Genomic DNA, 23,810 nt, shown 5'->3' with positions numbered 1-23,810 from the left:
TCCTCTGTAGTGTGCCATACCTGGTATTTCAGCATAGTCCAGTGATTGGTGATGGGATGAGGATAAATAGCAGGATCGTTTTTATCCCAGACGGACATGCTGGGTGAAAATGAAGAGGACACGGAATTAGCAATGAAGCAGCTTGGGTGATCATGGCCATGAAAAGGATGTTCAAGGCTTACCATTTGCGCGGAGGGCGGTTCCTCCTTTTCTGCATGATCAATTCCAGCTACAGCTCAGGACCAGGTACACGCGGGTCAGTTCCTCGGGACCGGGTACACGCAGTTCAGTTCAACAGGACTAGGAACAACGCGGGTCAGTTCCTCAGGACCGGGTCAGTTTTGATACATTTCACTAACGGGGAGCCAAAGCCATAGTGACGCGGGAGTGACAATGGACAACGTTTCACTCAGTATCCGGTTGTGTTAGAGACCGCCAACCCATACTGGTCAGTATGAGACTCTCAGCCCAGCGAGACTGGTCAGGGTAAAACCCCCAACCGAATCCAGAGATTGGGTCAGTGTGAGACCCCCAGCCTAGCCCAGAGACTGCGCAGTGTAAAAGCCCCAAGCCAGTAACTGGTCAGTGTCAGACCCCCCAACCCAGCTCAGACTGGTCAGTGTGAGACTCCTAGCCTAGAGACCAGTCAGTATAAAACCCCAACCCAGACTCGTCAGTATCAGACCCCTGCCCAGAGACTGGTCAGTACAAAACCCCAACCCAGAGACTAGTCAGTGTAAACCCCCCAGCCCCATCCAGAGACTGGTTGGTCTGTATCAGACCCCCAGCTCAGAGACTAGTCAGTGTAAAGACTGGTCAGTGTAAAAGCCCAACCCAGAAACTGGTGTCAAATCCCCAATCCAAAGACTGGTCAGTGTGAGACCCCCAGCCCATCAACCGATCAATGTAAAAACTCCAGACCAATCCAGAGACAGGTCCGTGTCAGATTCCCAGCCCAACCCAGAAACTGGTCAGTGTCAGACCTCCAATCCAGAGACTGGTCAATCTCAGAGCCCCCAGCCCAACTCAGACACTGGTCAGACCCCCAGATTGGTCAATTTCAGACCTCTCCCCAGAGACTGGTCAATGTCAGATCCCCATCCCAAAGTGTGGTACCCGGTCCATAGAATCCCTCCAGTGCAGAAGGCGGCCATACAGCCCATCAAGTCTCCACCCTCAGAGCATCTCATGCAGGCCCATCTCCTTAGCCTTTTCCTGTAACCCCAATCAATGCATTTACCACAGCTAATCCACCTAACCTACATATATCATTGGATTTCCTCATACAGCGAGATAGGGTCAGTGTTAACATCATTGCCAGATCCTGCTGATTAGTTTTATTTTGATCTAGCTCAGGATCAGCAAGTGTCAGACAGAATATGTCATTTTAGAACCATTGCCATAATGTACACAATATACATATTATAACATACATTTAATAACATACAAAATATATACAAGGGTTCACTGTACAGATATCACAGGTACAGCTATCTAAAATAGATATAATGAGATGGTGCTAATCATTCCATCAGAAATTCATGGCAAGGTGTTATGAAAATGGTGGTTCTACTTTAGTTAGCCTCAGTAAGAGATCATTATAGCCAGGGTATTAGTAGTGACCACAGTGCCACAGATCAGGAATCTATTGTTTAATAATTTGCTAAAGCACTATCTGGCCTCGTACTTGAAGAGTAGCCACTTGTTGCCGAAGTAGGGGTGAGATAAGGTGTGTCATAGGATGGAAAATAAACCTCACAAAGCTACACAAGACATAAGGTAGCAAGTGGCACAGCACAGGAATCAGTGCTGGGACCACATTTGTTTTCAATCTACAGAAATGACTTGAGCTCGAATAAGAAATACTATTTCAAAATTGGCAGAGGACAGCAATGTGTGCATAAGTTGGAGGAATGGAGTGGGGTGGAGCTGAACAGAAAAAGACTAACAAAATACAGGGAGACATTAATAAACAGACTGAGATTTGAATTGGAAATGAAGTCTATACATAATTGTGTGAGAAAAAACAGAGGCCTCATGTTCCTTGGAAAATAAGTGCTTAAATGGAGTAGAGGAACAGAGCAATTTTTACACAGATCACTAAAAATACTGATGCAGATTAACAGCAATTACAAAAATAACACTGGTGCTCGCTTTTAGATGGATAGAATTTAAAAGTACGGAAATTATATCAATCCTGCATAGAACCTGGTCAGACTATATCTGGGGACAAAACTGAGGGAAAGCAGAACTAGAGTTGTGAACATAAGATTGTCACCCATAAATCCAATAGAGAATTTACCAGACATCTCACCTAAAACAATCTCCTTTGTGCAGAATGAGTCATACACATGCTGCCCCCCAACTGTCATCCCTGGATCCACAGCAGACTCTGCCTTCCCTCTCTCTCTGGCTCACTGGTAACCAGGGTCAAATGTGACATCCCTACTGTTACCTAATGTTGAGGTTAGCCAACTAACCACACAAGATCTGGGACCTTGCTGCCCAGTAACACATCAAGTACTGTATTCACCTGTGGAAGTTTGAAGGGAAACAAGGAGGTGATCATTACAATACTTCGGCTATTTGCAAAAGCAACTGTTTGATCCAAGAAAGAGAAAGATGAAGAAAAATGAAAAATTTACAGCGCAATATATGTCAAAGCCTTTAGATGATCAGAACGGAGTTTTGATCACAGCTTTACACCACAATCACATTGTGCAGTTACCATTCATTCACACATTTGAAATAACTGAATTGGTCCATTCTGATCCTGTATATAGATGGGGCACTTTCAGCTTGGCTTTATATAACATAAGTCTCGATTTGGGAGAGATAGGAGGGGGAAAATGGAGGAAGCTCGAGAAAACCCCAAGTTAATCAGCTTCTAAGGTCTCCTCCGTTTCAGCCAGCTGCTTCTGAAGTCGCTGAAGATCTTTCAGGATCTGTGGCTGATCCTCCAGGTCATCGTAAAGTGATCCAACAATCTCCAGGTTTCTGTAATCCTCTCGCTTCACAAAGCTCCGGACCACTTGCAGACACCTCTCCTTCAGTGTGTAAACTGAACAAAGAAAACACACCATCTGAGTTTTAATGTAAAGCAGTATCCAAATTTGTACTTGACAAAAATTGGAGAAGTTGTAGTTTAAATTCTCCTCAAACAGATCATTATACGATAGATCTTTCCAATACATCATAATAGCAGAAATGAGAAAATGTTCATTACTACCATGCCTTTCATGATCTCAGGAGATTATGTAGCACCAAGTACTGTTGAAATGTAAATGTTGCTGAAATACAGGAAATGCTGAAGACAAATATGAGCAGCAAGCTCCCACAAACAGGGAAAAAAAGTGCCCAGATCATGTTTAAATATTGGTTCAGTGGTCAATATTGCCTAGGGCACCAAGACAAAACCCTCTTTTTATAGCAGAGTCATGTGATCTTTTACATCCACTTGAGTAGATCGGGCCTCAGTTTAACATCTCATCTTAAACACAGCGCCTCTGACAGTGCAGAAGGCTCTCAACACTGTACAAGTATCAAACCTATAAGAATGGTGCTTATGCCCATTACCTTATGATGCAGAGGCAAGGATGCCAACAATTGAACCAACTGGTTCAGTTTTCTTTATAACTGTACAACTGCCCTGCCAGTAGAAAACATTCTCCAAAAAAAATGCAGCTCAACTCAAATCCTTGGATGATAAAGTAGCTTCTCTGTGACCTTGTGTACCTTTAAGAGATTTTTAAAAAATCATGATCTCTACAGCTCTCAGCTTTAACCAATGTCATGTTGCCAGGTTGACTACAATAAGTCCTTTTATTGCTACTTAAGTGGTTTAAATGGGGTTGTTTGTATTTACTTTGGGATTAGTTTTACGATCTGTATTGTTAGGAGGATAGTCATGTGATTTTGGACAGTTTGTTTTTTACTTTCAGTCTGGAGCTACAGGTTTGAGTTTTAGAAGGCACAGCAAGTTAAAACATGTTTTTTTTCTCTCCCTGCTTTTTTTTTTAGAAATTCTCTTGTTTTCCTAAAGGGTGAAAATCTGCTGTTGGTTGGGGCTGGACTACAGGCTCTCTGGTGTTTTGGAAAGGTCTTCAAACTGTTCAGAGTGAATCCAGAGAACTGCAACCAAAGGATTTCCAGTATCACGTCGACATTAGTCTGTGCTCTGCTGAACCTGTGAAAACAGTCTTTTGTCTATGGGTCTGGTTTGACTGAAACATTGTAGATATCCTTGTTAAGAGTTATACATTATCATGATTGTTTGTAATTGATAAAAGTTCTTGCTAATTTTCTTACTATACATGTTAACTATTTTTAAATAAAAACTTTGTTTGACAAAAGCTCCCAGCCTGAAGATTGGAGGTGGCAAAAGTAGTCCTTTGTTTAAGAAGGGCTGCATGGAAAAGCGTGGGAACTACAGACCGGTGAGCCTAATGTCTGTAGTGGGTAAGTTGTTAGAAGCTATTCTGAGACAGATCTACAGGCCTTTAGAGAAGCAGGAACTGATTAGGGAAAGTCAGCATAGCTTCGTGAGTGGAAAATCACGTCTCACATTTTTCATGGGTCACATGAATCATACCTGAAGTGAAACATCTGGTGTTTATCCAAGCCAAATTCAGGATGCAAAATTTATGATCCAGGCAGACTCCATATAAACTTTGGAGTTTCTGACCTGAACCATAACACCTTGTCTAACTAAATGGATGTCCACTGAGATCCAAAAGTGCCAGGAAGGCAGCACTTCTATATTTTTGGAATACTGTGAACAGTTTTGATTCTCTTATCTAATGAAACTAGCACTGGAGGCAGTCCAGAGATGGTTCACTAGGGTGATCCTGGGTATGGAGGGATTTTCTCATGAGGAGAGATTGAGCAGGATGGAGATGAGAAGAATGAGAGGCGATCTTATTGAGACGTATAGGATTCTCGGGGGCTTGACAGTGTAGACGCTGAGAGGCTCTTTCCCCTTGTGGGAAAGTCTAGGACCAGAAGGTACAATCTCAGAGTAAGGGGTCACCCATTTGAGACAGAAATGAGGAGGAATTTCTTCTCTCAGAGGGTAGTTTGTGGAATTCTTTACCACAGAGGTTGTTAAGTATGTTCAAGACTGAGATAGGTATGTTTTTAATCAGTAGGAGAATCAAAGGTTTAGATAGGACGGGAAAGTAGAGTTCAGGATTATCACATCAGATCAGTTATGATCTCATCAAATAGCAAAACAGACTTGATGGGCTGAAGGGCCTATTTCTGTTCCTCCATCTTATGGATTTTCTCTCCCTTCCAATCACTGTGGCAGTTTTTTTGTCAAGCATTGGGGAAAGTGATCATTCTCATTTTACAAACCTATGGAGGTGGTCTCATAAAGAGAAAAGGGGAGCTGCCATCTGAGGAATATGAACGATACTGCCCTCACCTGGAAGGGAACACCAGCTTCAAATCCCTCCTTGCATTGAAGGCAAGTGCAGCATGCAAAGCGACACTGGCAAAGTTAGCCACAAACTAAAAATGGAAAGTACTCTTTATGACCATGCCAAAGCAGGCATGACTGAGGCATAGACATATAGTGGAAGTAGTCTATTATGAGCTTTCACGCCAATCAGGGGAGCACAGGTTACCTGGTATGGTGATGTTAACCATGATATATCGAGGTTCGCCAACTTCATTAACCTGCCCAGGGGGTGGTACAAATACTTCGTGTCCATTGACAAGAAGTCGGTCATCAGAAATCGCATCACGGAACATCCATGGGTGACCTGAGAAATACCAAATAAGGCAGGTTAAGCAAAGCAATACCTCAGAACACAAACCCACAAGGGCAGGCATTAGACAACTTCACCTGACACCAACATGAATAGCTCATCATTCTGAATACATAGAAACATAGAAAATGGAAGGAAGCCATTCAGCCTTTGGAGCCTGCTCTGTCATTCATTATGCTCATGGTTGACCATCCAATTCAACACCCTGATCCTGCCTTTCCCCCCCCATATCCTTTAGCTCAAGAGTTATACCTAGTTCCTTTTTGAAAACATACAATGTTTTAGCCTCAACTGCTTTCTGTGGTAACAAATTCATCAGGCTTACCATTCTCTGGGTGAAGAAATTTCTCCTTATCTCAAGCCTAAAAAGCTTACTCTATAATCCTTAGACTATGACTCTTGCTTCTGGACTTCAGAAACCTTTAGAAACATCCTTCTTAAATCTACTTCGTCTAGTCCTGTTACAATTTTATAGGTTTCTATTAGATGTCTCCTCATTCTTCTGAATTCCAGTGAATATATTCCTAATCGATTCAATCTCTCTTCATACATCAGTCCTACCATCTCAGGAATCAGTTGGTAAATCTTCTCTATACTCCACAAGAACATCCTTCCTCAGATAAAAAGAACAAACCTGCACACAATATTCCAGGTGTGGTCTAACCAAAGCCCTGCATAATTGCAGCAATAATCCTGCTCATGTATCAAATTCTCTTGCCATGAAGACTAACATACTGCTTGCCTTCTTTACTGCCTGCTGCATCTACATGCTTATCTTCAGCGACAGGTGTACGAGGACACCCAGGTCTCGTTACACATTCCCCTCTCTCAATTTATAGCCAGATAATAATCTACCTTCCTGTTTTTTGCTACAGGAATGGACAGCCTCATTTATCCACATTATATGATGGGAGCTGCACGATGGTTAACACTGTCATCTCACAGTGCCAGAGACCCTGGTTCAATTCCAACTTTGTATGTGGAGTTCACATGTTCTCTCTGTGTCTGCATGGGTTTCCTCTGGGTGCTCTGCTTTCCTCCCAAAGTCCAAAGATGTGCAGGTTAGCTTGACTAGCCATGTTGAATTGTCCCTTAGTGTTAGCAGGATTAGCAAAGTAAACACATGGGGTTACGGGGATAGGGCCTGAGTAGGATTGTTGTTGGCACTGACTCAATGGATCAAATAACCTTCTGTACTGTAGGGATTCTATGATATTGCATCTGCCATTCATTTGCTCGCTCACTCACTCAGCTTGTTCAATTCATACTGAAGCATCTCTGCATTGCTCCTCACAGCTCACTCTCACACCCAGCTTTGTGTCATCTTCAGATTTGGAGATGTTACATTTAATTCCCTCATCTAAATATTAATACATATTGTGAATAGCTGGGGTCCTCTCACCAATCCCTACAGTACCCCAGTAACCACTTTCTGCCATTTGGAAAAAGACTGGCTTATTCCTATTCCTATTCCTGTCTGTCAACCAATCTTCTATCCTTTTCAATACGCTTCCTTCAATCCCATGTGCACTAATTTTACACCAGAGTCAATGTTGAAAGCCTTCTGAAAGTCCAAAAAAAAATATCCACTGACACCCCCTCATCATCTCTACTAGATTCAACCTCAAAGAATTCCAGTAAATTTGTCAAGCATGATTCCCTCCCGTAAATCCATGTTGACTATGTCCAATTCTGCCACTATTTTCCAACTGCTCTGCTATTAAATCTTTGATAATGGACACTATATCTAATTTTCTCCACTACTGACATTGCGGTTTATAACTTCATGTTTTCATAGTGCATAGTAACTCCACTGTACAGCTACATTAGAGAATAGCTAATCATAGCAACTGTTCCAGAGTTTATAGAATCTTGGAAGTTGACCATCAATAGGGCCACTTCCCTAAGTACTCAGGGTTGTAGATTTATTGGCCTTTAATCCCATCAGTTTTCTCAGCACCATTTCTCTACTAATACTAATTTCCTTCAGTTCCTCCCTCCCACTAAACCCTGCCTGCCCCAAAATTTTTAGTATGTCATTTGTTTCCTCCTTTGTGAAGACAGAACCAAAGTATGTTTTCAGTTGGTTAGCTATTTCTTTGTTCCCATTATAAATTCCACGGTTTCTGACTATTAGACATTCTTCACTAATAATTTTTTCTTCACATACCCATGGCAACATTTACAGTCAGTTTTAATGTTGCCTGCAAGCTTACTCACATACTCTATTTTCCCCTTCTTAATTAATCCCTTGGTCTTCCTTTGTTGATTTTAAACTGTTCCCAATCCTTGGATTTCTTTTCTGGCCAACTTGTATTCCTCTTTCTTGGATATAATACTATCTCTAATTCCCCTTGTAAGCCATGGTTTGGCCACCTTTCCTTTTTTATTTCTGCGCCAGACACGAATAAACAACTGTGGCAATTCACCAATGCGCTCTTTGATTATTTGCTATTGCCTATCCACCGTCATCCCTTACAGTAAACATGAGCACTTATACCCAACACCCGCATCACCTGCCACAACAGCCCCATCGCCCACCCAACGTCCCCAATACACCCACCCTGATATCCTTAATACTCCAACCCTGAAATACATCCACCCCAATACCCGCCCGCCCTTACCCAGGAATGTGTTCATCTTGCGGCCGCTGTTTGCCGCCATCTTGTCGTACGGGACGGGTTCCCCGCGGTAGTTAATCCAGACGGGCCGCACACTGCGACTTGTACGATTACAGAAGATAACAAACGAGAGCTCCTGGCTGTGGTAAGAGCGAAGCCGGCCCAGGACCTCAGCCGCTTCGGGCTCCGCATTCACATTCTCCGGCATCTCTGCAGTTCTGCGCCACTCAAACCGGATTGGCTGAGCAGCGGCTTCAACCGTCCTGATTGGCTTTGCCGCGGTGGCTGGACCCGCCTGGATTGGCTGTTCTGGGCTGTCCATGCTCTGATTGGTTGAACCTGGGATGGTTGAACTGCTCCGATTGGCTACTCTGGATTGTCCACGCGCTCATTGGTCGAGCCTGGGATGCCTGAAGCCGCCCGAATTGGCTGCTGAACTATCCATGCTCTGATTGGTCGACCCTGGGACGGGTGTGGCCGCCCCGATTGGCTGCGCCGGGCTGTCCGCACTGATTGGCTGGGCCTGGACGACTGATGCCATCCTGATTGGCGATACCAATGGGTTTCGCTACGCCGGGCGGATGCGATTGCCCTGATTGGCTGGATTTGTGGTATCCGCCCATTAATGGAATTGGATTTACTGATTGGTCAGGGTGGCTGTCAATGATTGACAGTTACCATTGTGACTGTAGCGGCTCTAAATGCTGATTGGTCAACATTTATGTCAATCCTACTTAATTGGACGGCGCTCAGGTCGCCCCACTTCCCTATTGATAACCACGGTCCGGCAACAAACTGAAGGCACAAACTCTTCATTCAGTCCTGTCGTCTGCTGTGGGTAAACTGCTAAAATTTATATTGACGCCGAATGACAGAGCATTTAGATAAATAGGAGGTGACCAGAGTCAGCATGGATTTGTCAACAGGAACATCGGACTTAGCGGCGCTCATTCAGTCCATAAACCTCTGCTATTTAGTAAAATCATGGCCAATCTGGCTGTGGCGTCAAGTGCACTTTCTGTCCACACTACCCACCGCTTTCTCCCCCAAGAGTTCCTCATTCCCCCTATCAGTGTCGAGTTGTGACTCACTAACCCAGTTTAATTTTAAGAACGTAAGAAATAGGAGCAGGAGTAGGCCATCTAGCCCTTCGAGCCTGCCCCGCCGTTCAATAAGATCATGGCTGATCTGAAGTGAATCAGTTCCACTTTCCCGCTTTCTCCACATAACCCTTAATCCCCTTTCCTACCAAAAACCTATCTACCCGCGTCTTAAATATATTTAGTGAGGCAGCCTCTACTACTTCAACGGCCAGAGAATTCCAGAGATTTGAGTGAAATTCCACCCTTTGAGTGAAGAAGTTCCTCCTCAACTCCGTTCTAAACTGCGCCCCCCTTGAGGCTGTGCCCTCTAGTCCTGCTGTCCTTTCTGAGCGGGAAGAATCTCTCTACCTCTACCCTATCCATCCCCTTCATTATCTTATACGTCACTATAAGATCCCCCCTCATCCTTCTAAATTCCAACGAGTACAAACCCAGATTATTCAGCCTCTCTTCATAGTTCAACCCCCTCATCTCCGGTATCAGCCTAGTGAACCTCCTCTGCACTCCCTCCAAGGCCAAAATATCCTTGTGCAAGTGCAGCAACCAAAACTGCACACAGTACTCCAGCTGCGGCCTCACCAGTGCTCTGTACAGTTGCAGCAAGACCTCGCTGCTTTTATATTCAATCCCCCTCGCTATAAAGGCCAGCATCCCATTTGCCTTCCTGATCACCTGCTGTACCTGCAGGCTGAGTTTTTGCGACTCATGCACAAGGACCCCCAGGTCCCTCTGCACCGTAGCATGCTGCAGCTTTTCGCCCTTTAAATAGCAGTCCCTCCTACTATTATTCCTGCCAAAGTGGATAACCTCACATTTTTTTAGGAGGTACAGTGGTATCCAAGGTTACTTGCTTTTTTGATGCTTCACTCCAGGTGTTATCCTTCCTACCTTTGCCATCCTCACTCATCCCTTCAAAAAAGTACCTTTGACCCGCATCACCATTGACCTCCATCAAACTCTCACCCTATCTACAACCTCCTCTTCCTCTGATGTCCTTGAATGTGTTATCAACAGCCAAATCTGTTCCTTGCAGAATTCCATCTATAAACTCATCCGTTGAAGTTTCTTCCCTTCCAAGTGCTAAAACGGTTATCTGTTAGCTATTGAGATGCACAAATGATGATGACTGACTCCACAATGGGCACTAACTATTGCTCCAAACTTCTCTTTCATTGGTGTGTCTGAGCTGAGATGTTTTCCAATCGTAGTGCAATACTACTTACAATTTCTAACTGAACTTAAAACGATGTTAGCTCAACTGCATAAGTTGCTGAAAAACAGGAATTGTCTGAAGCATATCAAGAAGTTCATGATGAATGTAAAGAGGCATGTGACCCCTGTTACAAATACAAGATTTTATAAGACAGTTATGTTTAAACCACCGGCTTTAATTTGAAGTAAAATGGAGTAATGGTGAGCACGTTATGCCTACTAAATCTGACTGAAGACAAACCCATGCGATCTGGTTGGCACGGGCCCTGGACAAACCTTATTGAAAGTCAGGTGCCATGTTTAGCACCTGAACACAAAGTAAAGAGCAGCTGACCTTGCAATGTACAGACTTATAGACTCAGAAAGCCTAAGGAGAGATACACTGGGTTAGAAGCAGGGAAGCGATTGTTGTGATAGCAGAATGCTGGTGCGAACAGATTTCCTGTTTGAAGAGAGGGACTTCATGGAGATTTAAAGACTAAGAAGTTGCCAGAGGGTGCCATGTTGCTGGAAGTCAATTTGATTATACCCAGGAGGATTGAGTGAAAAGACTTTAATAAAAACCCTGGAAAACTTGCCCCAGAGCAACAGAGAGAAGACAGCCTGTTTAGCAGCTGGAAAGAATTCAGGGTTTTAACAAGACTATGTTTGTTTAGTTAATGAATAAAAATGAGGTGGAGATGCTGGCATTGGACTGGGGTGGGCACAGTAAAAAGCCTCACAACACCAGGTTAAAGTCCAACAAGTTTATTTGGAATCACGAGCTTTTGGAGCGCTGCTCCATCAGGTGAGTGACCTGATGAAGGCATGGGCCCATGAAACAACTGATGAAGGAGCAGCGCTCCGAAAGCTTGTGATTCCAAATAAACCTGTTGGATTTTAACCTTGTGTGAGACTTCTTACTATGAATAAATATAGTATGGGATTTTCAAATTTGTTGAGAAGAGGTATCCTTTCTGTAGATTAGCATATTAGTTGCCTACTAAATATTTATTCAGTGTTGATTTTAGTTTGTTATGATAAAAATCATAAAACCCTGAAATCTTGTGTGATCCACTGGGAAATTAATTTTATTTTTAAAGTTATTGGTTTCTACAGGGATCATAACAAACTGAGGTTTCTTGCAGTACACATATCCAGAGTATGGAAATAGGAACAGTAGAATTTCCCAGAATCGAACATAAGAACATAACATAAGAACATAAGAAATAGGAGCAGGAGTAGGCCATCTAGCCCTTCGAGCCTGCCCCGCCATTCAATAAGATCATGGCTGATCTGTCGTGGCTCAGTTCCACTTTCCCGCCCTCTCCCCATAACCCTTAATCCCCTCTCTTATCAAAAACCCATCAACCCGCGTCTTAAAAATATTTAGCGAGGTAGCCTCCACCACTTCAACGGGCAGAGAATTCCAGAGATTCACCACCCTTTGAGTGAAGAAGTTCCTCCTCAACTCCGTTCTAAACCGCCCCCCCTTTATCCTGAGGCTGTGCCCCCTAGTCCTACTGTCTTTTTTGAGCGGGAAGAGTCTCTCCACCTCTATCCTATCCATCCCATTCATCATCTTATACGTCTCAATGAGATCTCCCCTCATTCTTCTAAACTCTAACGAGTACAAGCCTAGTTTATTCAGCCTCTCCTCATAGCTCAACCCCCTCAACTCCAGTATCAGCCTAGTAAACCTCCTCTGCACTCCCTCCAAGGCCAAAATATCTTTGCACAGGTGTGGCGCCCAAAACTGCACACAGTACTCCAGCTGCGGCCTCACCAATGCCCTATACAGCTGCAGCAAGACCTCCCTACTTTTATATTCAATCCCCCTCGCTATGAAGGCCAGCATCCCATTCGCCTTCCTGACCACATGCTGCACCTGCAAGCTGGGTTTTTGCGACTCATGCACAAGGACCCCGAGGTCCCTCTGCACCGTCGCCTGGTGCAGTTTTTCGCCCCGTAAGTAATAGTCCTTCCTACCATTCTTCCTACCAAAGTGGACCACCTCACACTTGCCAACATTAAATTCCATTTGCCATTTCCTGGCCCATTCACCCAGCCTATCTAGATCCTTCTGCAGACTCTCCACACCCTCCGCACAATTTGCCGTTCCCCCAATCTTGGTGTCATCAGCAAATTTCGACACCCTACACTCGGTGCCCTCCTCCAGATCATCTATATAAATGGTAAAAAGCTGAGGCCCCAGCACCGACCCCTGGGGCACTCCACTAGTCACCATCCGCCAATCCGAATAGCACCCATTGACCCCCACTCTCTGCCTCCTATTTGACAACCAATCCTCTATCCACGCTAACGCCCTACCCCCAACTCCATGTCCCTCGACCTTCTGCAATAACCTCTTGTGAGGTACTTTGTCAAACGCCTTCTGAAAATCCAGAAAGACCACATCCACCGGCTCTCCTCTATCCACCGCCCTAGACACATCCTCATAGAACTCCAGTAAATTTGTCAGACACGACTTCCTTTTAATGAAACCGTGCTGCGTCTGCTCTATCAAGCAAACAAGATTTCACGGTTACAATTGCTATATTCAGTGAAAAGATAACATGGCTACGATTGATTTCTGCAAGGGCCCAGCTATCTGTGAATGCCTTGAAACAATTGAGAAAAGTTGATTTGAAGGCGCTGGCAGAGAATTAGAAATATATTTGAAAGTCAGGGTTAAAAACACATAGATTGTTGTATGAACCTTGGAAAGAAAGAAGGTGATCCTGATAGCACTCAGGTTGAGTTAGTTAGTTTTCAATTACAAATGAAGCAACCTGAGTGAGAAAGAGATAAAGAATGGCAAACATTTGAATTTGAGAAAGGGAAAAAAGTGAAAAAAGGCCTGAGTTTGAAAGACAGAAAAAGAGTAACTAGAATGAGACAACTTTGAAAGGAAGTTTGAACCAGACAGAGAAAACCTTCGAATTTATAAAGAAGGGTGGCAAGGAAACCTGATGATGACACAGACTTATCTCCTGGTTTTGATCTAACAAGGAAAACTCACTTAGTGCCTTAAATTCAGGGAGGAAGGAATTGAAATATATTTTGTGTCATTTGAGGAAATTACTACAAAGCTACAATGGCGGCGAGAAAGTTGGACAGTTTATGTGAAGTGTGGGGAAGGTGTGACAAATGCACTCAGCTCTTTCAGTATATTACCATTCTTCTGACAAGATCTCTCTCGACATGGTGGAAACCTTCTGTGGATAGAGCTGTAACAGGTTACTTCTACAGGATGAAAACATCAAACATTCTTTGATGGCATCTCAACAGAAAGGGAAATCTTACATCTTTTTCAAATGCAAGGTGTTGTTTGTTCAGTAACTTCAATTGGATTCTTTAGTCCATCAATCTACAAATATGTCTCATAATGCACCATCTAAAAATGGTCTGGGGTCGTGAGTGTGTGGGTCTCAATGGTGCAGAAGTGCTAAGCTGGGGCAGCTTGTTTTAATGCACCGGCTTGCCACATCCCTCTCCTGCACCCTGGCTGTGAATGAGGCCTCTGGAGATGAGTGGTGAGAGACAGGAAGAGACGTTTCAACTAACGTCTTTGACTCAAATCACTTATAAGAACTTTGAGGAGTATTTGTCCTTAGATAGTGAAAGGAGGAAGACGTTTACCATTGGACTAACAAATTTTCGAGATGTGACCCCAGAAACAAATAGTTGCAGCAGCACTAGGACCCTGGAGAGACAAGTGCAGTGAGGAGTGGTGGAAATCTGTGCAGGAGTCGATATGGAGCCAAAATAAACTTATTCCTGGTTTCATACACTAGTTTATGCATTTAAAAAAAATCAATTATTAAAAAAAAAATCCCAGCTTAGCACTCCTTCACTATCACAACCCACAATCTCACAATTCCAGAGTTTCAGCTTCAGATCAAATCTGGATTGGGATCTTCTTTCAATGGGAACAGAGGTTGAGGAGAGGAAAGCAGCGAGCAGAGAGCTGGAGATCTGGCCAGTGGAAGGATCAACAATAGAGTCAGCCAGAGAACAGGAGGTACTGCAAGTCAAAGGGCTGGCAGCAGGAGAACAGATCAGGGAATGGAAGCAGTTAATCGGGTATTATGGGTATTATTGCTGGTCTACAATAAGTCAGACCAGCCAGAAACAGCTTTAAAAGGAATCTCATAACACTAAGTGAGATCACAAACCCCGTGAACTTACCAACATTAACACAAAATCTTAAATGGGGCAACATCAAATGAGGACTTATTGTACCACTTTCTCCTTCTTTTACATTTGGCTGCAGGTACTTATCCAACTCCCTTTCCAATCAACAACCCAGTCAAGACATTCACCTCCCTCTTTAATTTGCCATATTTTCCCAAGTTTAATAAATTCTAACTGTCTGTTGTTAGGGACAGTTCCTCTGAATAAACTAGTCAAACACCATGACGTCAGATCTGAACCTTTATTGGTTATTGCAAAATTTAAATAATAATTTTCAAATAAGACAAAAAGTACTCATATATTTGAGTTCAGATGTACTCTCATCAATGCCTCTCAAAGCAGTGGGCAAATTCTTACTTTAATGTAACCAGTTTAGAAAAGCAAAATACTGCAGATTCTAAAATACTGCAGAACCCAAAATAGAAACAGCAAATGCTGCAAATTCTCAGGTCATGCAGCACCTGCAGAGAGAAATATAAGTAGTTTGGAACTGAAATGTTAGCTGTTCTTCTCTCCACAGATGCTGCCAGGCCTATTGCAGGTGTGAGAAGGACAATTAGGTCAGCTTGCAGGTCTTCAATTTGCAAGTTGAAGACAAGGCACAAACTGCTTCACATTACATAGCAGGAAGTGTCTCAAATTGAAGACAAGGCTGTGTCAGCAGTTCCTGCAGGCATTCACTGTGTGAAGCACTCAAAATTCTCCTTTCAGTTTGATGTGATTAAGACATCATATAAAAGCATGAATATGAATACAACACGAAGGGCTGTTGTGAGAGTTTCTCACAATACTAGAAACTCTATAATGCAGCAGGATTCAAATGTAGCTCAGACAGTCAGCTTCATGGATGATTCTTCCCCCATGAACTTAAGCAGTGAATATTCAATCATGAGGAAATATCATCCAAAATTCCCAATTTGCTTGGTAGAGTGGAAATCCCAATTTATTTCTTCTTCCACTACTTAATTCAAAGGCAATGAGGGGAAATGTCAGAACACCACCAAGGGACTAAACTGGGAACATTTCTAGTTCATAAGTGCCATCACCGTACAGGGTAAAGCATTCAGAAACTGAGGCATCGAGCCTAAGACTTCAAAGTGCCAGTGGTGAGATGGGAGTAAATAAATCTTGGTGAAAAATTCAACCATGTTAAAGGGGCAGATTGAACATTTCGAAAAGGAGGAAATTAAACATTTATCTTCTACCCTTTGTTATAATATGACAATCCCCAAAAAACTGTTTGCCACTGGCTGTTAACTTTTAACAAAATTTCAATGTACTTTTAAACAATAACAGAACCGGGAATTGTGAAGCGCAAAAATATTTTTAGTCTGTTGGCTGTGACTCAATTGAAGGAAAGATTTTGCCCATTGTTTGTATCCCATTTTTTTCCCTTGGTTTTGTACATCTTACCAAAATTAACAACCAACTGGGAAATGATGATCAAAGTCCAACACTCTATCAAAGAACAAAAAAATCAGCCCGGGAAACAGGCCCTTCAGTGACTGATGATGGGACATTCTCACCTGTTTCTGAGCGGTAAATGGTCATATCCAGTGTCACTGAGCTTGCAAATTTCTTTAAACAGTATTCTCTCATTCTCCTGTGAATTATCACAAGTGTTTGTCCTTGTAATGTTGTGCACCATCACTTTAATCATTCAGCCTAGAAGGTGGGACTCAAAAAGGGTGAAATAGCACCCAATATCAACTAGCAAGAGAGAACACAAATTTTCTCCCCATTATAACAGCAACAGCATGTTCCTTACCCTCGTTTCCAAAATGGCTCATATTTATCCCAAACAGAATATTTTCCAAGTGTACATTCCCAGCTCCTCCTACTCTTCATCCCCTGTTTCACAAGATATCTCATGACTATGAACAGATTCTTGGGGTGTCTTAAGTAACTTGTCAAAGGAAAGACCAGTGCGTTTCAGCAGGTATACAGCAGCATGGAGCCCACCGACATTCACCCAGACAGTGTGAGACTTCCTCCAGAGGTGGCCCATTCTGGATATGGCCTACAGTAAGAAAATGAACACAAGTTTCAAGTTCTGGGGCTTCAGGAAGATTTCAGACCCTGAATGTTCAGGCTTGTGTGTCCACAGAAAAGTTGGTTAGGATCAGAAGAACTTATAACCCTGGCTCAGCGTGAAGTAGTATTAACTCCAGTTACTGGCCACACACAGACAAATGCACAGATGACAGATACACGCATACGCCGACGCTGATGAATGAGCACACACATATGCGCAGGCACGTGCATGCAAATACACAGATGCATGCAGACGCACACAAAAAAAAGGCACTTTTATAGTGCTCAAAAGCTGAAACAGGAAGCACTAATGCCATAGCTGTGCTCATATTGCTACGTATGCTGAGATTGGGAATGTGTGCTCTGTAAGCATCAGCTACTTAATAGGTGGTGTATTTAGCAGTCTCTGGAGGAGTTATTTATTATTCAATCCATCTAATGGATTATATTAAAACGTCACCAAGGTTATAGTTAACATTGGTATATAGAGGCAGAATGCTGCTTCAGTGCTGCAGCATTGATAGACAAGGGCAGAACAATGGATTCGTGCTTCCTATCTTTTGCCTACTGATCCAGATCCTACACCCACATGATGGTGGGAAGGGCGGCAAAAATTGGTAGCAGGTTTACCATCAAGCTACTGTCTACACAATCTGAACAACAGAGATGTCACCTTCTCACAGCTGCTCTATAACATAGGCACTGTTCAGGGGATAAAGGACCACTTGTTTAGAAAATCTATCATGGTTAGCGCAGCATCATGAGATGCATTTGCTTAGACCTGCTCTTAGTATCATCAGCCTGGAAATGTCCAGGCAAATGATGGGTTGTGAAATGGGGAGGTGGCGAGGGGCAAATTGCTCCGTAAAATTATGAGATACCCGAATCACCAAACACAAAGATAAATGATTAACAGAAACAGATTTCAGTACTTGACTCTCCGCATAGCTCATGGAGTTAGCAACCTTCCACTCATACTATCCTTTCACTTAGAATTATAAAAGGTGGCAATTTGTCTCATCGAGCCTGCACTGACAACATGGCGGCAATTTGTCCCATCGAGCCTGCACTGACAACAATCCCACCCAGACCTTTTCCACATAATCCCACATATTAACCTGCTAATCCCCCTGACATTAAGGGGCAATTTAGCATGGCCAGTCAACCTAACCCAACAATGTGGGAGGAAACTGGAGCACCTGGAGGAAACTCACAAAGACACAGGGAGAATGTGTAAACTCCACACAGTCACCTGAAGCCAGGATTGAACCCTAGTTCATGGTACTGTGAGGCAGCAGTGCTAACCACTGTGCTGCCCACTTACAGGACCAAACCTAGCTCACACTGATGTAATGAAAACTCCTTAACTGCTGACTACAAAGGCCCAACATGAATTAGGTAAGGCCTCAGCTCGATCAGGTTTCTAATGTGCCAGCGTTACAGAGCAAAACTGCCTCAAATATACCACTGAATTTTCAAACCAATGCCAGGACATCACTATAATGGGCAGTCATTGATTGATAAAAGGTCTAACTTGCAGGTTGCAACTGAACGTCCTTGTGAAACTTGATACAGGAGCGTCTCACACAACTTCATCCGGAGCTCCACGTCCTAGTTTGACAGGATAATTCCAGGAACACAGACTGATTCTATAATACTTTCTTACCTTTACAAAGCATTTCTTGTCCTGTGTTAAGAGGGCTGCTCTGCCTGTGTCTGGTCTGCAAATGCGCCCCATTTCCTTCAGACAGGCTGGATACAGGTCCCAGTTTTGTCTCCTTGAGCCCATCCTAATTTTAATCAACATATAGAAACCATTCAACATTTTTTGAACATTAGGGCTGTCTTTTAACCAATCCCGGAAGTTAACAGGAATCAGAAGTAGATACATTGGCTATTGTTCCTCTACCTAAATCACAGGTTTTTTTTATTCATTCATGGGACAATGGTGTCACTGGCTGGCCAGTATTTATTGCCCATCTCTAGTTGCCCAAGGGAGGTTGAGAGTCAACAACTTTGCTGCGGCTCTGGAGTCATTTGTAGACGAGACAGTTAAAGATGGCAGGCTTTCCTAAAGGACATTAGTGAACCAGATGAGTTTTTCCGTCAATTGACAATGGTTTCGTGGTCAGCAGTAAAATCTTAATTCCAGATTTTTTTTATTGAATTCAAATTTTGCTGTGGGATTCAAACCCGAGTCCCCAGAACATTAGCTGAGCTTCTGGATTAATATTCTAGCAATAGTACTACTAGGCAATCACCTGCCCCCACTGCACAATCTATGACCAACTATTCAACATGCAACAGAGCCAAATCTGAGATCTTCAAAGGCTGTAACCAGTTCCACCTCCAACTCAACAGGTTATACAGAGGCCAGTGGCTATAATTAAATGATATCAGTCATGAATAAACATGGTTAACTGAAACTAGACTAGTAACCTTTCTGAGCACAGCACAGAGTTCAGAGTCCAACTATGGATCAGCACTCTGGATTGGAAAGCTTTAAGAAGTCTGACAACACCAGGTTTAAGTCCAACCGATTTATTTGATAGTAAACCCACAAGCTTTCGAGGTTTACTTCTTCGTCAGGTGAATGAAGAGTTCTGGCCTCAGACAGAGCATATAAAGCACAGACAGTTTACTGATTAGAATGCGAATCTTTGCACCTAACCTGCTATTCAAGTCTTAAAGTGGCCAACAATGTGTGTGGAAGGAGCACTGATCACAGGTTAAAGAGATGTGTATTGTCTCCAGACAGTACAGTGAGTAAGGTTTTGAATTTTGAAAACCTCACTTACTGCACTGTCTGGAGACAATACACATCTCTTTAACCTGTGATCAGTGCTCCTTCCACTAACATTGTCGGCCACTTTAAGACTTGAATAGCAGATTAGGTGTAAAGATTTGCATTCTAATCTGTAAACTGTCTGTGCTTTATATGCTCTGTCTGAGGCCAGAACTCTTCATTCATCTAACAAAGAGGTAAACCTCGAAAGCTTGTGAGTTTATTATCAAATAAATCGGTTGGACTTAAACCTGGTGTTGTCAGACTTCTTACTGTGTTTACCCCAGTCCAACGCCGGCATCTCCACATCTTGGAAAGCTTTGCCAGGGTATTCACTGAAGTCAGTGCGGCACAGTGACACAGTGGTTAGCACTGCTGCCTCACAGCACCTGGGACCTGGGTTCAAATCCAGTCTGCCGTTGTCTGTGTGGAGTCTGCATGTTCTCTCCATGTCTATGTGGGGTTCCTCTGGGTGCTCTGCTTTTCTCCCAGTCCAAAGATGTGTAGGTTAGGTGGATTGGCCATGCTAAATTGACCCTTAGTGTCAGGGGGATTAGCAGGGTAAATGCGAGGGTTTATGGGGATAGAGTCTGGATGGGATTGTGGCGGTGCAGGCTGAATGGCCTCCTTCTGCAGCGTAAGGACTCGACACCAGTGAGTATATTTCTGTGCGTCAGCCATGGCAGAGTTGGTACCACTCTCGTCTCTGAGTCAGAAGGTTCTGTGTCCAAGTCCCGTTCCAGGGGAGCACAAAATCAAGGTAGACATTCCAGTACAATACTGGGAGAGTGCTGCACTGTCAGAGATGCCCTCTTTCTCGTGAAATGTTAAACCGATGTCCCTTCTGCCCCCGAGTTGGATGTGAAAGATTCTAAGGTTCTATTTCCAAGAATAGCAGGGACATTTTCCCTGGTATCCTGGCCAATATTTGTCCCTCGATCAGCATCACAAACAGATTATTTGGCTGTTATCATAGCTCTGTTTTTGGGATCTTGCTGTGTAAATTGCTGCCACATTTCTTAAACTGCAACAGTGATCATATTTCAGAAGTACTTCATTGGCTGTAAAGTGCTTTGAGTTGTGCATAGGTTGTGGAAGGAGCTATATAAACACAAGTCTTTTAGTTTGCTTTTCTCCCTATGCCTCAGCAACCAGAACTCAGCTTTCTATGACTACTGAGAGTTTCTATTGCACACAGTGTAAGGTACAAGCCGCTTCTATTGGAGAACCAGTAGAGGTTAGAGGACACACGAGTAAGAATCGGAAGGTTGTAGCTATTTGTTAGTTTAACGTATCTTCATACCCATACAGTTTTTCACCATTTAGAGAATAGTGGGAGAAGTGGTGGAAGGATTTCTGAGCTGATTATCAGCCCGTTGAAATCTCCTTCTGAGGCCAAGTCCTGGATTTTGATTCAGAAGTGGAGCTTCTGGTCCAGCAGTAGGGATACTACCACTGCACCACATGGTCTCTCATGTTGCTGCAATTATCTTCAGTGCATGGACTGCAGCTACTCAAGAACGCAACCCACCATCACTGTCTCTTGACAACTAGAGATGACAATGATGCTGGCCTTGCCTGTAATGCCCACAAATAAAAATAAAGCATCAAGTTGCCAGTTTAAAGCATGTTCTTTATTTCTAAAGACATCTTAATGTTCAACGCCACTTCCAAAATCTTGGGACTTTTCAGGAGAATACTAGCCTCACTGAAGACTTCTTATCAGTGTGGGTGCTTCTCAAAATTATAGAAATAAAACAGCCCCACTCAGGAATGATCTTAGGTTTTAAACATCTGCCTCAGGGTCTACTGGATCTGTGGCTAGAGTACTGAGAAACAACACCGAATCTGGATGATATTCTCACAGCATGGAATCTTTCAAATCCAGGTTTTCACTGTATAGTGTACTGTTAATATTTAATATACTGTAGTATAAGTACATGTTTCAGTGTTATAGTACAAAAGTGAGGTTGTGGGGGAACTAATACTAGTGGGCCCTGGAAAACTGAGGTTTCCTGAACTTGCTGGCTGTCCAGTGTACCCATGGGGTGGCATATTCACCAATGGACTCCAAAATTAATTGAAATCAGCTTCCATATCTGAATCCACATTCATTTCAGAACTGACAATACTCTGTTCAGCACCTAGATAAGTGGCAGGTGAATTAACAGCCAAGCAACTGGAGGGAGTGCAAGCCCACAGAGGTGTACTAAGGCTCAGCAGTCACTGATAAGTCTACAGGCCACAGCACTCAGATTTGGTGGATGTAACTGCATTAGAAATACAGGATGAAGAATGATCCCTGTGACTAAGATTCTGGATGGTTAATATTTAGAGTTTATGCCCAAGTAATTTAAAAGGGAGGGAATCTGTTGACATACAAAGAATATTAAATAGTATTCGGTGTATAAATCCAGAAAGTCACTATAAGTACATTAAGAAAATGAGATTGAGGCTTAAATGTCAATGAAAAATAAGCTTAACAAATCCAATATTTATTTTTGACTGCTAATGTTAGCAATCAAAATGGACTGTCAATGTGTCAGAGGATTTATGGGGTCATGTCCCACTTCAGAACTTCAAGCTGACATTACTGTGCAGCACTGACAGAGCACAGCATTGTTTGAGATGACTTCCTTTGGGTGAGAAGTGAAACCAAAGCCAGTCAGCCCCCGAGGGGGGGACATGAGACTCCATGGCATGGTTTCAAAAAAAAGTATTCTCCCTGGTGTACTGGTCAATATTTACCCCTCAATTAACATCACAAAAACTGGTCATTATCACAAATATGCACAGTAGCATGGGGCGACATGGTAGCACTGTGGTTAGCACTGCTGCTTCACAGCTCCAGGGACCTGGGTTCAATTCCTGGCTCAGGTCACTGTCCATGTGGAGTTTGCAAATTCTCCTCGTGTCTGCATGGGTTTCCTCTGGGTGCTCCAGTTTCCTCCCACAGTCCAAAGATGTGCGGGTTAGATTGATTTGCCATGCTAAAATTGCCCCTTAGTGTCTTGAGATGTATAGATTAGAGAGATTAGCGCGTAAAATATGTAGGGATATGGGGGTAGGGCCTGGGTGGGATTGTGGTCAGTGCAGACTTGATGGGCCAAAGGGCCTCTTTCTGCATGGTAGGGTTCTGTGATTCATGGTTCTTTGATTCATGAAAAAGTAGGCTACTACAGTTCTTGCATTATAATAATGACCACATTTCTAAAGTACTTAATTGATTTTAAAGTGCTTTAGGACATCTTGAGATCATGAAAGATGCTGGTCAGAATTCTCCCAAAAAAATTCAAAGTGTTGAATTCATGTGAAGACGAGTAATTTATGCTGCTTTTTCAGTGGGAGTTCAGGAGAATCTCCCACACTCTATGTACTGCAATTCTACCGTGTATCATTAAAAATCAGGGGGTGGGGCCTATTCCCACTGGAGAGGTCGGCAATATAGCATGCACCGAGATCGGCGTTTGTGCAGTGACCCCATACTGCCGGCCTCCCGATTGCTGGCCAGCCCCATGACCTCCACATTGCTGGCAGTCCAAACCCCCTCATGGCCTGATTGCTGGCCCTCCTGACCATTCCCAAGCCAGCTCTGAACCCCACCCTGATCTCCAGTCTCCATGATTCCCCCAACCCTGCAGTCCTGACCCCCTTCCCCCACTCCGACTGCTAGCCTTACTCCTTTCCCTACAGATCCTGTATGCAGAGTGGCAGTGGGACCATCACCCCATTCCCACGATTGACCCACCAGGCCCTGTCCCCTCGACCCACCCGACCTGTCCCCGTGGCATTGTCTCATGTCTGATGGACAGTGCCAAGGTGTCCTCTGGGGATTGGCACTTTGCCCCTTGGCACAGCAAGGGTGTCAGCCACCTAACCCTCTTGGGAACCCTGATCATCCCTCCTTCACTCCAGCAGGGTTGTGCCTTTAGCTCCCTGTTAGTGTTAATGGCCCCCGACTATTCCTGGGTCAATCCCAGACCCTCGCCCTCCTGGCCACCCTGATCTCCAGTGTCCCCCCACCCCTCATTGCTGGGTGGGGGGACACTGGGGATCAGGGTGGCCAGGAGGGCCACAATCAGGAGGCTGGCATTGCGGGGCCACTGCA

General features: G+C 43.7%; 2 protein-coding genes across 4 annotated transcripts in view; both read right to left on the bottom strand.

The window, feature by feature from the left end:
- Positions 1-1,416: 1,416 nt before the first annotated feature.
- vhl (von Hippel-Lindau tumor suppressor) lies at positions 1,417-8,634 on the bottom strand. Its single transcript, XM_080184264.1, has 3 exons — positions 8,396-8,634; positions 5,628-5,765; positions 1,417-3,061 (listed from the first exon to the last, which is right to left on the bottom strand). The coding sequence occupies exons 1-3, from the start codon at positions 8,598-8,600 to the stop codon at positions 2,877-2,879; spliced, it is 528 nt and encodes a 175-aa protein (XP_080040390.1). The 5' UTR covers positions 8,601-8,634; the 3' UTR covers positions 1,417-2,876.
- Positions 8,635-15,135: 6,501 nt separating this feature from the next.
- Positions 15,136-23,810, bottom strand: part of thumpd3 (THUMP domain containing 3) — a 40,853-nt gene continuing 32,178 nt past the window's right edge. For all 3 annotated transcript variants that reach the window (XM_080184236.1, XM_080184244.1, XM_080184252.1), the window contains exons 9-10: positions 18,584-18,707; positions 15,136-16,903 (exon numbers count right to left, since the gene is read on the bottom strand). In XM_080184236.1, coding sequence (XP_080040362.1) covers positions 16,721-16,903; positions 18,584-18,707 — 307 coding nt within the window. In that variant the 3' untranslated portion in view covers positions 15,136-16,720. The remainder of the gene's footprint in view (positions 16,904-18,583; positions 18,708-23,810) is intronic.

This window comes from Carcharhinus amblyrhynchos, chromosome 3 (assembly GCF_965287045.1).
Source record: "Carcharhinus amblyrhynchos chromosome 3, sCarAmb.v2.hapA, whole genome shotgun sequence".
Classification (NCBI taxonomy): domain Eukaryota; kingdom Metazoa; phylum Chordata; class Chondrichthyes; order Carcharhiniformes; family Carcharhinidae; genus Carcharhinus; species Carcharhinus amblyrhynchos.
This window is presented reverse-complemented; position numbering and strand designations above follow the sequence as displayed.

Excerpts from the sequence above, each read along its gene's own strand:
- vhl (XM_080184264.1), bottom strand. The coding sequence starts at position 8,600 with ATGCCGGAGAATGTGAATGCGGAGCCCGAAGCGGCTGAGGTCCTGGGC. Across the intron at positions 5,766-8,395 it reads CAAGATGAACACATTCCTGG|GTCACCCATGGATGTTCCGT; the intron begins GTAAGGGCGGGC and ends GGTATTTCTCAG. Across the intron at positions 3,062-5,627 it reads GGTTAACATCACCATACCAG|TTTACACACTGAAGGAGAGG; the intron begins GTAACCTGTGCT and ends TTCTTTGTTCAG.